General features: G+C 43.8%; 1 protein-coding gene across 18 annotated transcripts in view; it reads right to left on the minus strand.

The window, feature by feature from the left end:
- Window positions 1–14,652, minus strand: part of RBFOX1 (RNA binding fox-1 homolog 1) — a 1,121,108-nt gene that overhangs the window by 195,343 nt on the left and 911,113 nt on the right. For 3 of the 18 annotated variants that reach the window (XM_066274945.1, XM_066274933.1, XM_066274934.1), the window contains exon 1: window positions 1,836–2,042. The exons of the other annotated variants lie outside the window; for them this stretch is intronic. In XM_066274945.1, coding sequence (XP_066131042.1) covers window positions 1,836–1,868 — 33 coding nt within the window. In that variant the 5' untranslated portion in view covers window positions 1,869–2,042. Of the gene's footprint in view, window positions 1–1,835; window positions 2,043–14,652 lie in introns of those variants that run through there. 18 annotated transcript variants of the gene reach the window in all.

The raw sequence follows: 14,652 nt of genomic DNA on the forward strand, positions 1-14,652 counted from the left end.
TCATTTGGAGCATTCTGGCTAGACATTCCCTCATTTGCAGAAGTTGCCTTCCACCGTTTCCTCCAATGCCAGCCCCCACCTTTCCCTAAATAAGTGAAAGCATCTCAGAGGTCCGGGTTTTTACAGAGGCAAGGTGCTGGGGGGGTATGCTGAGTTGACGGGGCGTCCTGACTTTGGTTTGCCTGCGTCCCCTGCCACATGATGGACCCAAGTGCTTCAAGGGATTTTGCAAACCTTCCCCTGAACTTCAGGGCCTGGATTGTCTCGGGCTGCTGCTAACGACCCAAAAGGAGGAGGCAGCCAAGACCTGATATTTTCACGCTGCTGAAAAACTAGCTGGCAACTCGAAGCAAAGAGCGTCATCTGGGATAAACGTCGTCGAAGAAACGGCCTTGTCCTCGCACACCAAACCTCAACCAGAGCAACTCCACAACGGCCGGACTGAGCGGGACCTCCAGTTACTGAGAGCAACCGGCTATTAAAATGCAACCAAGTCTGATTCACCAAAGGGGAGGGGAAAAAAGTCATTGCAATTTAAATATTTTACTGAAGCATGAAATAGCCAGGGTATTATTGCTCTTTTAAGACAAACACCGTAATCTGTCTATTAGCATACTGTGTGGACTCTGTTGCACGCAGGCGCTCAAAAGAGCCGTCTGCCCCTCAAACGAATGGAGAAAAAGCCCTGTCGTCACTGAAACAGCCTGCAGCCTTCATTTCCTCTCCAAGGTGGGCTCCCGAGACAAGAGTCGGACAATGAGATGGCTTCCCCCCCCCCCAGAGCTCTCTTCTCTCTTCTCCCACTCATTGCCCTGAGTGGTTTAATAGTTTTGGGAAACTAATAAGAAGAACAAAGGGTGGCAGCCCATCCAACTTGGCGAAATAGTTTGGCTCACCATCTAACGCAAACCACATTCCAGCCGAGAAATAGCCTTCACGTGGCGGAGCACGAAACGGGCTTGTTCTTTTCAGGGTAACTGCCTGGCTTTCACTGACTGGGGAAGTGGCTGTTTTCATAGCTGCCAAGGTGGACTTTTAAACAAGCAAGGATTTCTCTCTCTCTCTCTCTCTCTCTCTCTCTCTCTGTGTGTGTGTGTGTGTGTGTGTGTGTGTGTATCCACGGCTTTAATAGTCAAACTTCCTGACCATCTTCTCCCCTTTCGCTTCTGGAATTTATTTGTTCCCAGTCCACATTTTTTCCCTGAAAACTCTCTTCTGGCCTCAACACAGCCCTTATAATGAAGACATGCACAGGAATTGTCCAGCCTTAAAAAAAAAAAAAAAGCAGCTGATGACATCTGTCCACGCAGCCGAAGAAAGCAGCTACTGCAGCCACGGGACCCCCTCCCACTGCAGCTGGCTGGAGGGAACTCTCCATTCCCGGGTGCCCACAGTCTCCAGTCTTGCTGACAGTTTGTTTTACTTTATTTAGTGGCTGGTCTGTTCTGCTTCTGTGGCACCGGATCGCGCCTACTCAGAGAAAAACCTCCAGAGCTGGAATAAAGGGAGAAGTAAGTTGCCTCGTGCCCTTGGGGCACTGAAACAAAGAAGGAAAATGCAAAATTAGACCATCAACCTGCTAGTTGTAAGACCAGCTCAGTTCCACACATCAAGCAAAAAGTCGACACACACACACACACACACACTCTCTCTCTCTCTCTCTCTCTCTCTCTCTCTCTTGGCTGAAACCCTCTCCTCTCCCCGGCGGCGTGATTCATGAAGCAGAATACACATCCAGACAGCGACCAAGATTCAACGCAAGGAGAGGTTGCGGCTTAATCCAAATCACAATTGCGAGTGAAAAATAAAATGAGGTAAAAACAACAACAAGATACCTGCTGCACCATCCTGCTTGCTTTCTCCTCCATAAACTTAGCAGCTGCTCTAGACCCACACCACAAAGCATCTGCTCAAAGCAAGCCTCAGTTACGAGCCAGGGTGTGTGCGCCGTGCAACGTGTGGACGGCTGGGGCGTTGCGGGAGGGGGAGCCGAGGCCGCTTGGCTGACCTCCCCCTCAACATCTGACTGCTCCCCAAACCAACCCCAGATGGGACTTTTTCTGCCAGCGAGTCCTGGCCCATCAATCACAGCTCGCTCCTCCTCTGGCTCCTGCTCTGTTTCCGAGCACACTGAGCAGATGATTATATAGTGGAGGAAGAAACACGCATGCACGCGGGCGCGCGCGCGCACACACACACACACACACGTGCCACAGCACTCGACTACATTAATAGCTGTTTAAAAAACATTAGAAATGCTAGCCTATGCATCGCCTGGAGCTGGAATTTTTCATTATTAAACTAAATATATGGTATGCAAAGTTATGAAATCCACAGGGGAGCTAGCTACTATTTTATCTTGTTTTAGATTTTTAAGGTGGTGGTGGGGGGGGGGTGGCGGGGCAGCATAAGAAGACAGAGAGTGATGAAAGAAGAACTCAAAGACAGAGAGGGATGGGTACAGGTGCATTTACAAAAAATACCGTGAGCACACTGGAGGTGACTTTATAACCGAGCTGCATGATGATTTGTTAAGTGGCCTTAACAGACTAGAACTGATGATTGTTTGGAAGATTAGAAGGCCCAGGTCCCCTGCAAACTAGCTGTGTGACCTAGGTAAGCTGCTGTAATACACTGGGCTGCATGCAGTCTGTCACTCTGTCTCATGGAGAAAATAATGGGTGACTTCATGGGGTAACTGTGAGGATCAAAATAAATTTCACATCCCAGCAAAGCAAACGTACACAGGGCCAGGCTCATAGCATCCCTACATAAACAGATTCATTCAGTCCGATGGTAGCAAAATCCAACACCATCTTGGTCCCTCTGGAACAAACAGTCAGGAGAGGCAACAGGCCCCAGAGAAAAGTTTCCACAGATGACCACGAAACCCCAGTGGTGACAAATGCTGTGACAGAAACTCATAGACATTGGGCCTTTTCGTTTTCTTGAACTTTCTGTCTTTTCCTAGCTCATTGTTTTTTCTTCTCCTCCAATAAGCAAAAATAAAAAACCTTGTACCAAAAAAAAATCCCCAGTGACTTCAATGTCAAATGCTGCCTCTTTATGTAAATCCACAAATACTTTGTTCTTTCTTTATTATTAAGAGTACAACAACCAGATTGAAATGTCAAAACAAGTTCAGTTTTTATAGTTCAGTTTTTATTTGGTCGTGTCTTTCTTGCTTGTCAAGGGACAGGTTTCAAGAGTCCATCCACCGCCCCACCCCCTCCATGGACAGTTTATTGCCAGGCCGTCCAGCTAGGAGAGGAGGGATCTTGCTACCCTGGAGCGGACAAATGGGGCTTCTGAAGTGATTAAACATGTAATTAGATAGTGTAGCCAGGGAGGAGATGAGGGCAGAGGAGGCTCCCTGGAAGAATCCAACCTCTCTGTTGGTGTGTCGGTGGTACGCGTTCAGGTAATTCCTGGGTGACTTTTTAAAAAAATCCCAGTTCCCCAGTTTTGGGATGAGAACCTGGATAGACAGTATTTATGCCATTCTTCCGTTCCCATTTCCATTCGCCGTCCAGGGATGCACTCATGCAGGTTCCGTATGGGATGCTTCAGCTCCTTCTCAGAGCTGCCTCCCACAAAGGACCACAGCCCCATCCTTGCATGACTCCAGCCCAGCACATGGACTTGGTTGTCATGCTCATGAGCCATAAGCTTTCCCCCTATCCTCACTGATAACTGATAAGCCAAACTTCTGTCCTTCAACCACAGTATAAGGGTATTGTTTTCTCCTGGAAAAGCAAGAAAGACAGATCAAGACAGAAAAGTTTACCCCTGGCCAGTTAGCTCAGTTGTAGAGCATCAGCCAGGTGTGTGGATGTCCCGGGTTTGATTCCCGGTCAGAGTACACAGGAGAAGCAAGCATCTGCTTCTCCACTCCTCCTCCTCTCCCTTCTCTCAGTCTCGCTCTCTCTTCTACTCCTGCAGCCATGGCTCAATTGCTTTGAGTGCATTGTCCCCAGGTGCTGAGGATGGCTTCGTGGAGGCTCTGCCTCAGGCACTAAAAATAGCTTATTTGAGATCATGGCCCCAGATGGGCAGAGCATCAGCCCCAGACAGGGGTTGCTGGTGGATCCCAGTCAGGGCACATGTGGGAGTCTCTCTATCTCCCCTCCTTTCACTTGGAAAAGAAAAAAAAAGAAAGAAGAAAAAGTTCCCTGATAAGGATGTTCTGGGGAGTAATAGAGAAAATACTAAACAAATCAACAACAGCAACAACAAAAGAATCCCACACTAAATAGAGAAGAATGTTTTGGGTGGAAACAATCAGAGAAGCACTAGGACATTGGTCCATAGCCAATGGCCCATTCGATCACTTGGGGCAGTCTCAGAAAGCAATCAGATGCCAGGACTCCACCCCAGTCCCACGAGCTTAAAAACTCTGAGGGTAGGGCCCAGGCTCTGTGCAAGATGCCCAGGTCATTCTGACACAAAGCCCTGGGGGAAGGTTTTCTATGTTTTTCAAACTATCAGTGTTACCCCTTGGGATGTAAAACCTGTGTAGGGGGTGATGACACCAGCATTTTTTAAATGAAATAAACTATACCACACTGGAAAAGAATGGAATAGTAAGGGTATTATTTCATAAAACTTTTATGTGGGCGAATTGGGTTGTAATATTAAATCTTTTATGGATCGCAGTAAAATAAATAAAATTAAAAAATACTACGCTTGGCAATTTCCAGCATTTGTTATTATCTTGTCTTTTATCGGGGCTGTGACTATGGGATCAAAGTCAACGTTGGGAAGTCAGAGGCATCATGGTGGAGTGGTTGGCAATTCCTTCAACCCCGGTGTGCCCCAGTGTCCTCGTTCATTAATACAAATAATAACACACATTCTTCTTCCCAATGAGTCTCTTGTGATGGTTTTGGAAGAAGATCTACAGGAGAGTGTTTCAGAATCTAGAAAGTCCTGCGAGGGCGTATGTCTCATTATGGGGATGAAATTAGTCTCCCTTCTAATTCAGCCAAGTGCTCCCTCGGGAGACCACGGGGGGGGGGGAGTGTGTTGAATTCTCATCTACTGTGTGCCAGGCACTGTGCTAGGCACTGCAACACTCACAACCCTTATGAGATAGACATCACGGTCCCTTTTAAATATACAAAAACGGAAGCTCCAAACAAGTGAAAACACACTTCCCACTATGAGAGCTCGTAAATGAGTTAAGTGGCAGAGCCAGAACTTGAGCCTAATTGGATCTTATTGAAGAATCCCTGTCACTGAATCTGTACTTAGATGAAGACGGAGATGCTGATGGTGGTAATGATGGTTGTGGAGATAGAGATGATAATGCTGATGAAGGGGACAGCGGTGGAGATGATGGTGGCAGCGGTGGTGATGATAATGAAGATGACGATGGTGATTATGATAAGAAAACGGTGCTTGAGTTCTAACTTGGTACCCGTCACTGCTCTACGCGCCAAGGATACAAAATTCAACAGGGCAAGTTTGCCCACGTTGCCTTATTAACTCGAACCCAATGTGGTACATACTCTCACTCCCTTTGTAAGGGAGGCAGAGTTACTTCCTCATACTCACACAACCAGTAAGTTCGAGTTCCCCAAATCCATCATGGAGACCCCTAAATTCTACATTCTTAAATAGTCGGCTGGTAGACGAGTTTCATAGCTGACGTCAATTAGGTAAACATATGTGCTTTTGTTTCCGAACGACACCATCCCACCGAAAAAAAGCATCTCTTGAACAAAGAGCCCTGCAATTGCTGTGAGGCTGTAACTCCCACAAAAAACAAACTACAAAGATAATAAGAATCCATGTCACAGATTGAAGTGAAAGCAATCTGCTGTGTTTCACTTTCCCGGCCCTGACGGGGAAGGCAGAGGGAGAGGCCAGAGCCATCTTGCTGTGGCTGACAAACACCAGCCCAGAAAGACAAGCCGGCGGAGTGGGTGGCAGGCTTGCCATGACGAGCTGTCATGTTTGCAGAATGTTCCATCCTGATTTTCCATTTGGAGTCACAGAAGGCAATGGAGGGGTTGTTTTTCTCAACTCCTTAAAAGTTAGGGACTATCAAATATTTACGGCACTTTGTGCGAGTCCGGAGCCTCAGTAGGGGTGGCTTATGAGGGGCTGTCTCCAAAGGGAAAAAGTGTGCTTTTTTTTTTTTTGTATTTTTTTTTTTTCTGAAGCTGGAAACCGGGAGAGACAGTCAGACAGACTCCTGCATGCGCCCGACCGGGATCCACCCGGCACGCCCACCAGGGGTGATGCTCTGCCCACCAGGGGGCGATGCTCTGCCCCTCCGGGGCGTCGCTCTGCCGCGACCAGAGCCACTCTAGCGCCTGGGGCAGAGGCCAAGGAGCCATCCCCAGCGCCCGGGCCATCTTTGCTCCAATGGAGCCTTGGCTGCAGGAGGGGAAGAGACAGAGAGGAAGGAGAGGGGGGGGGAGAAGCAAATGGGCGCTTCTCCTATGTGCCCTGGCCGGGAATCAAACCCGGGTCCCCCACACGCCAGGCCGATGCTCTACCGCTGAGCCAACCGGCCAGGGCCTGTGCTTGTTTCTTAAAAAAATTAGCAGCCTCTGGAACAAGTGAAGTTCCTGACCAACAGTGTCAGGCACTTAAGAAGATGGGTCTTCTGTCTTGCTCATCACTGTCCCGGGGGCTCAGAGGACCCTGACTTCCCCTTTAAAATGCTTGTTAAAGTTTAACACAATACACATTTTGATTTTGACATTATATATATATATTTACATTACATATATTTTGATGTCTGTGTCCAGTTAGACTATAAACTCCCTGAGGACAGAAACCTCGTCTGTTTTTCTCATGACTATTCCCTCAATAGTATAAAAGTGGCATGCATACCCACTCATTCACACGCACAAACAAAATGCTTGCTTGAATAAAGAACAGCCCCCAAGCCAATCTCTTTCTCTCTATTGGCATCAAGAAATGCCCTGACTCACCTAGCATCTCAGGGCACGGAGAAAAAAAAGTCAAAGTCAAACCATTAAATGTTGTTCTGCACTGTGGAAAAACTGTGCCCCCTTGGAATACCCCAATGTTGTCCTGAGGGATTTCTGGTTGGAATCATGCTGCATAAGGCTTCACCTCTCTGTATGCAAAATAGCTATCACTGTCATATTATTTCTTCTTATAAGTGAAAAGTAAGAGCTAGACCAGTGGTTATTATTGAGTTCATTCTAAGTATCAGCCAATGCTAGTCATTAGAGATACATTTTTAATAAACTTATTTTTATCACAGCCATTTCCCAGAATAGGAAGTGAAAGGTTTTGAAGACAGTAAGTGGCAGATGTAGACCTCAAACCCAGATCTTTCTCCAATGCTGAGGTCCTTTTGAGTAAGCTATGATCGACCTCTTTGTTGGTTAAGATGAGGGGTGATATTGGTAAGAGTTGCCATGGAAGAATTCAATCACAAAATACTTTCTGACAAATCTCTGAAGCGTCCTAGCCAAAGTTGAAGGTATCAAAAAGGTATGAGGTCTTTGCTATTCCAAGATCCGCAACCTAAGGGGGGGTTCATGGTGTTAATGTTCATGGATAGTGGTGAATATAATGTAATTGATGACAACAGTGTAATATAATTGAAAGAGCTCTGAACATGTGCTTATATAAGTATTCTATAAATGTAACTCCTTCCATGAATGCCACACCCCATAATTAGGGGACAAAATCATTATTTTCATTTTATAGATGAGAGGTTTTGAAAGAACAAGCAAATAATATGAAGCCACTCTTACTGCGTAAAAAAACTCATATTTATAACTAATCTGACCCCAAACCAAGAAGTTGAAAATAATTTAGAGGGAGTCCCTGATGCCCTGTAACCGGGTTCCCTCACATAGTAACCTCTCGAATAACTGTAGTTTACTGTCAAAACCAGAAATTGACATTGTTTGACCCACTATTCTACATTGCTGTGAACACATGAGGAGTTAGAACAGCAAAAGTTCAACTGTTGTATTTTGCTATCAATACCATTGCATCCTGGCCACTGCCATCTGTCCCTGAGTGACAGCTGGAGCTGCCCATGACTGTCACAAGTATAACGGTGTGGAAAGAATGAATTAGTAAACAATTGACCCAGTAAACAAATATTAGCAAAAACTGTTGTCATAAGGCCCGGAATAGATACATGCATTTTCCATTATATTTCAGGAAGAAGTCTTCACTTCCTGGGCATGGAGGAAAACTTCAATCTTGAACAGACTTTTACTTTCATAATCTATCTCCTTTCTCAGCCTGCTCTTTTCTAAAGGAGGGGAAAATGTTCTCACCACCACCACCACCACCACCACCAGGGGAACATCAATGTTAAATTTATATTCAAGATGAATTTCAATAACTTGCACCACGGCTAATACTACTACATTTAGCCAGATCCACAAAAGACAAAGGATGGCTCCCCCCCCCCCCTTAAAGAGCTTGTTTACAGTTACCCTGCAGGTATGATTTGGGATAATATCACTGCTACCTATTCCATCATCGCTACCCAGAGGATTCTCTGCCTGTTTCGGAAATAGGAAATTGATAGATTTAATAAGAGCCAACTTTCCTTATAAGAGAGGCGGCCAGTATACAGACAGACAGCACCAAATAGCCTAGATACCAGCTCCACGGTGGAGGTCGCTGAGGAAAGCATCCCATTAAAAGTCACCAAGGGTCTGTCACTAGATTTTAAAAATTGGCAACATTGAGTCACACTGTTAGAAAGAGAATCATGAGCTTCTCTCTATGGAATGATACAGATAATGAAATGTTCTCGCAAAGGGAAAAAGTAAACATTAAGGATACAAATTTGTGCAAGGAGTAGATATCCCTGTCTCGAATGTGGATGGATTTGGAGTCATTTCCTCTCGTACCACATTACGAAAACTGAGTCTCCTGCCCCTCAGGAAAGTTTATGTACCAGTGCCACCTATCAACATTTCCTTTCTTTCTTTGGTCCTTTCTCAAAGCTTAATGTCTAAACACAGATGAAACAACCCCACCGCCTTGAGGACGCATTGACACAGTGAAGACAAAGAAATGACCCGCCACCCACATCATGAATTTACAGAACCAAACATCCGAGTGTGTTTTCAAGGATCCAGTGTCCTCACATGATCCTCAGAGGCCTCTTGGAAGATGGCAAACTCCTCAAGGGCAGGTGCTTGAGGCGTTCCTCTTTCACGTCCCCCCCTTTTTTCCGCTGTAGTTTGTAATCAGGTGTTTGACATGATAAATATCTGTTGGCTCACACTCCCCTCACTTGTAGAGAGGTGTCTAATCTGGTTATCATACCAGGCAAAGATGATAAAACATGACCTTGTCTTTCATTGTGTGTTGCATAAGTTTTAGCCTCTAATAGTTGGCCAACTGAAAAAGACAAAAAAAATAAATAAATAAAAAAGCTGTCATAAAATAAATTATACTTGGACTTGGAGGAAATGAAATTAGGAGAGACTGCCACAAAGCAAGGGCAACGGACTCTTCAAGTAGGCGCGAACTTGATGTTCATGCCATTGTTTCAGCAGCTAAGGATGGGGCATCTTCTGGATGGCAGGTCCTGCGCTACGTCCTGGGGTTACAGCAGTGCCAGGAACAGTCATAGCCCAGGCACCTCAGTAACCACAGCTGGCAGGAGTCACCTCAGTAACCACAGCTGGCAGGAGCCACGGGATAAACCAGGAATGTACAGTCCATAGCCACGTGCCATGAGAAGTGACACGGAAAGACCGGAAGGGGCTCACCTATGCCCTGTTGTTTATCCGGGAGGGAGGGCTTTCCGGAAGAGCTGATGTCTAAACTGAGAGTTGAAGGGTGAGCAGGAAATAACCAGGTGGCATGAAACAGGTTGCCAAAAAATTAAAAAATAGAGAGAAAGGTCAGTTGGAATGTTGCAGGTTGAGGAGTACCTCATACTCAGGGTGGCAGAATCAATAAAAATAATAATAATAAAAAAGGTGTTAAGACTGTTTTCAGAGCTCTAGGGCAGCGGTTCTCAACCTGTGGGTTGTGAACCCGGAGGGGTCGCCTAAAGCCATTGGAAAATACATAATGCATATCAGGTATTTACATTCTGAATCATAACTGTAGCGAAATTACAGTTATGAAGTAGCCACCAAAATTATTTTTTGGTTTGGGGTCACCGCAACAGGAGGAACTGTATTGCGGGGTCACGGCATTAGAAAGGTTGAGAACCACTGCTCTAGGGTCTATACAAAATAGAGAGATAATATAGGGAGCAGGAGGCTTCTGGATGGCCAGAGACTCAGGTGTGTCTTACGAGAACCATATTCCTAGCAAGATGATAATACTATGCACATTGCAGATGCTTGGAAACATCTTGGTTAAATCAGAGTAAATCCAGTGACGATAGTGACCAAAATGAAATTAGTCAAGAGAGGAAAGAAGCAATGTAAGAGGGAGAGATCTGATCATTTAAACCGCAGCCTTGACATTATCTCTTACCTTGAAGCAACTGAAATGCTTGAAACAGAAGAAATCAAGAGAGGAAACAGGTGGTCAATTTAGGGAAATCAATAGAACAGAAACTCATTACCCTCTTCATCACCATCACAATAGCTTAGCCAAGGGTAGGATGTAAAAGTTAATAGGACATTTACACATTATCTGTTTGAGTCACACATGCCATGCTGGAAGGTAGGTAGGATGGGTTCTATTCATACACAATTAAAAGAAGAGAAAGCCCAGGCCTAGGACTGTCAATGACAGAAGCAAGTCCAGAGAGAGCTAATAAATGTTTTAGCTGGGATTTGAACCCTAGATATATTTCCATGGCACCCAACTGCTTCCTAAGTTTTTCATTCATATGACCCAACAAATCTAGCTGTATCAGTAGACTTTTTACATGTCACATTTTCGGGTCTCCTCCGTCTTTATTTCATAAATGTTACATGGAGAATAAGGAAAAGAAATGTGAACATTATGATGAGTGAAATTCTTATCAGAACAAAAGGAAAATAAAATTTTATTGCCCTTACAAATTCAGTATAATCCAACTAAACATAAGCATGCCAGTATTCAAGTTATTACCGGTACTTCAAAAATATTAAGTCCAGAAAGACTGAAACCAAAGAGCTTCATCTCTCTAAGTGAAGAAACAAGTTTAATAACTGACCCTGTCCCAACACAAGGGTTTCTGAGCCCATGGTCCTCAGCTGAAATACCACTTGAGATCAGAGAACCTTGACTTCTTCACTTAACGCTTCATCAATGTATAAGTATTACTTTTCTGTAGTCAGAATGTGTGACATTTTAAGGGTATCTTCCTGAATGACTGCCAAGCTAGCTGAGAGGGTCACACAATTTGGATCAGAGCAGGGCCAGAGTCACTGAAAAAAGAAGAGTTTTTGTGAAATGTCAAGCTGGATCCACGCAAGACAGTGGGCTTGTGGAAATATGGAAGACATTTGCCTTAACTGTACATAAGAGAACTGTCCTAGGGAGTGGTGAGAAATTTTACTCAGTGGTCAATGGTGTAGAAGTCTAACCACATAAATTATGTGATCACTCTGTATGCAACTTACGATATTCAAGTTAATTTATCCAAACAACTCCAAGGCAGCTATCGCAAAAGACAACTGAGACTGACGGAAGTGAAGGAAGTTTAATTCAAAAGGCCTGCAAGGAATAGCCTTCAAGTACTCTTGGATTTGATTGTGTAGCTTGTGTTTTTGTGGAATGTAAATGCCAATGGCAGTATTCATCCCCATTACTAACCAGTTTTTTTATTTGACTTTTAACATGTCTATCTTTTTCAGACAGAATGGCATATTCTTGGAACCTAACTAAACAAAACTAAAGGTTGTCTTTACACTCAAGTATTATTGACTCATGTATCTGACTTAAGTTTACTGGACACATACCATTAGAGGTTAAGTCATGTCCTACCCCCAAATTCAAATTTTGGTGTCCTAGCCCCTGGTATCTCAGAATGAGATATAGAACTTATTTGGGAATGGAGTGATTGCAAACATTATTAGTGTAGTAAAAGTGAGGTCATACTAGAGTAGGGTGGGCTCCTAATCCAATATGGCTGTTCGTATAAAAAGAGGAAATTTTGGACACAGTTATGCAAGCAAAAAGACCATAAAGGCAAAGGTTAGGGTGATGCTTCTACAGCCAAGGAATGCCAAAGATTGCCAGCAAACATCCGAAGCTGGGAAAGGCATGGAAGAGATTCTTCCTCACAGCTCCCAGAGGGGTCCAACCCTGATATCACCTTGATTTTAGACTTCTGGCCTCCAGAAATCTGAGACAATGAATTTCTGTTATTCAAACCATCCAGTTGGTGATAATTTGTTACGGCAGCCCTGGGAAAATGATATACCTACTATGTGCTAGTCACTGGAAACACAGTGTTAAGTGAAGTCACTCTCTACCTCATAGGGTCCAGTGATAGAAATACAACCACCCAGGAAACTAGCCAAGAATAATGTAACATGTCCTCGTATTCCATTCATTATACTCACGAGGAAGTTGGGGGCACATCACAGTTTTGATACAATCACATTCTCTGTGAGACAGATTTTGTAATCCCAGTTGGAGAAATTTAAGAATTTATGATACATGCACAGGCACTATGGTGTCCTAATGAGGTAGCCATTAGCCATTTGTGGTCACTGAGCAGAGTTGAAGTGTGCCTCATCCGAAACTAGGAGTGCTCTCTGAGTAAAACGCACACTTTATTGTAGAGATGTAGTACCAGGGGAAAAATGTAAAATATCTTTTTAATAGTGTTATTTTGACCACATGTTGAAATGATAGTTTAGACATGTTGTGTTAAATAAAATATTCTTGGTTATATATTAAGACATATTGGTTTGAGCAAAATCTTGAGATTAAATTCACCCATTTCTTTTTATTTTGTTTAATGTGGAAATTGTCTTAACATATATATATTTAAACCTACAAATGTGACTTATCTTGTGGTTCTCATTATATTTCTGTTGGCCAGTGCTGGTGGTACCCATTGGTCAGAGGGTCATAGCGCTGGGTCGGATGCATATTGGCCATTGGCTAACAGTTGGGCAGAGCTAGGATTGGACTCAGACCACTGAAATTTGAAATCCCTGCTCTTTCACAACACCAAATTACCATTTTGGCACCAAAGGCAAAAAGGCTTCAGAAACAGCTTCACGGGCACAAATCCAGAAGAGGAGAGCTTGACTCCTACACCACCTGTCACCCAATCTTTGTAATATTAGAGTTTTTCAGTTTACCTGACCCTTTCTGTACAATTTTAGTATCCACCCCTTCACAGAAGGCCGCTTCTGAATAGAACATAACTTTTGCTTTATCAAATCCGACTCAGCTCCCAAGGCTCTGGGCATCTGTCTAAAGTACCTATTTGGGGACAAGGGAGGTAAAAGGCTTTTAAAAGCTTGTTTTAACCGTGAGTGAAATCAACTGACTAATATTTATACTGGGCAGCTTTCTGCAAAGATGAAATAAACTCTCTACAAATAGCCTACAGAGCCCAGACATTCGCTGCGTGCGAGGTCAGGGAAGCGCCCTTGAACATGCTCAGATACGTAGGATGCTTAGGGCATCAGCAGACATTCTGAGCTGGATCTTGTTCTGCAAGGTTATCCACTGGAGTTTATGGGAAGGAAACTAGTTTTTTTCCTTTAAATCTCATGGACATGTGGTAGAATATCTTGCTTTTATCCATTCATTCATTTAATCACTCACTCAAGATATATTTTTTGACTATGGTTTTAGGCATTGAAAGAAACACCAGGGATACTTTTCATCTGTGCCTGGTTCCTAACACGCTCAGCATTAGCATTTGTTTTTGTATTAATATATATATAAAAAACCCCATTCAGACATGATGAACAATCCCTGCTCAAATGAAGATTAAAATATAAATCAGGAGAGATACAGGAAAATCAATGATCAAAGTAAATGGCATGGATTTTATAAGTCTAACTCCATATTATTATGGGAGCCAGAAAGAAAGCCTTCCAATTCAGAAATAGAAGGTGCAGCAAATGCTTTCTGAGGGACATGATGGTTGAGAGGAATCTTAGAGGAGACATTGGGACGAGTTAGATGGGGTTCCAAAGCAGAGAAAAAGCATGAAGAATAGCCTTATGCATCCAAGAACAGAGAGAGGACCTTCCACTGCTAGAGTATGTGTGCAGTAGGGACTTGGCACAACCAGGAGATAAATTTAGGGTTGAGGGCAAATGAAGATGGACAGGGAATGCCACATGAAGTAGTTTGGATTTGATCTTTTAAGTAACAGGAGGCCATTGAAGAGTTCCAGGAAATGGAATCCTGTGGTCAGATTTCTGTTATAGAAAGACTGCTCTGGCCACTAAATAGCTTAGGCATTGGAGAGAAAAAAATGAAGACGGGAGGAAAGAGCAAAGATGACAGCATGAGAAAAATGACATCCATAAGAGAAATGGCAAAGCAGGGGTAGGGACAGAATCAAGGCCATTTCTTTGCATCGATAAGGATGCTAATGGCTTTACTGTTATCTGTTACATTCTTCCCTGTATCCAGTGCAAAGAACTGATTTTAGAACTCCCATTTTGAAAGGATGTTAATGAACATACCTTTACCCCCAGAAGATATTTGAAGTGATTATGTAAAATAAAGAAATTGCTTTTGTGTTTGCTGTCTTTTTCA

Source organism: Saccopteryx bilineata, chromosome 4 (genome assembly GCF_036850765.1).
Source record: "Saccopteryx bilineata isolate mSacBil1 chromosome 4, mSacBil1_pri_phased_curated, whole genome shotgun sequence".
NCBI lineage: Eukaryota > Metazoa > Chordata > Mammalia > Chiroptera > Emballonuridae > Saccopteryx > Saccopteryx bilineata.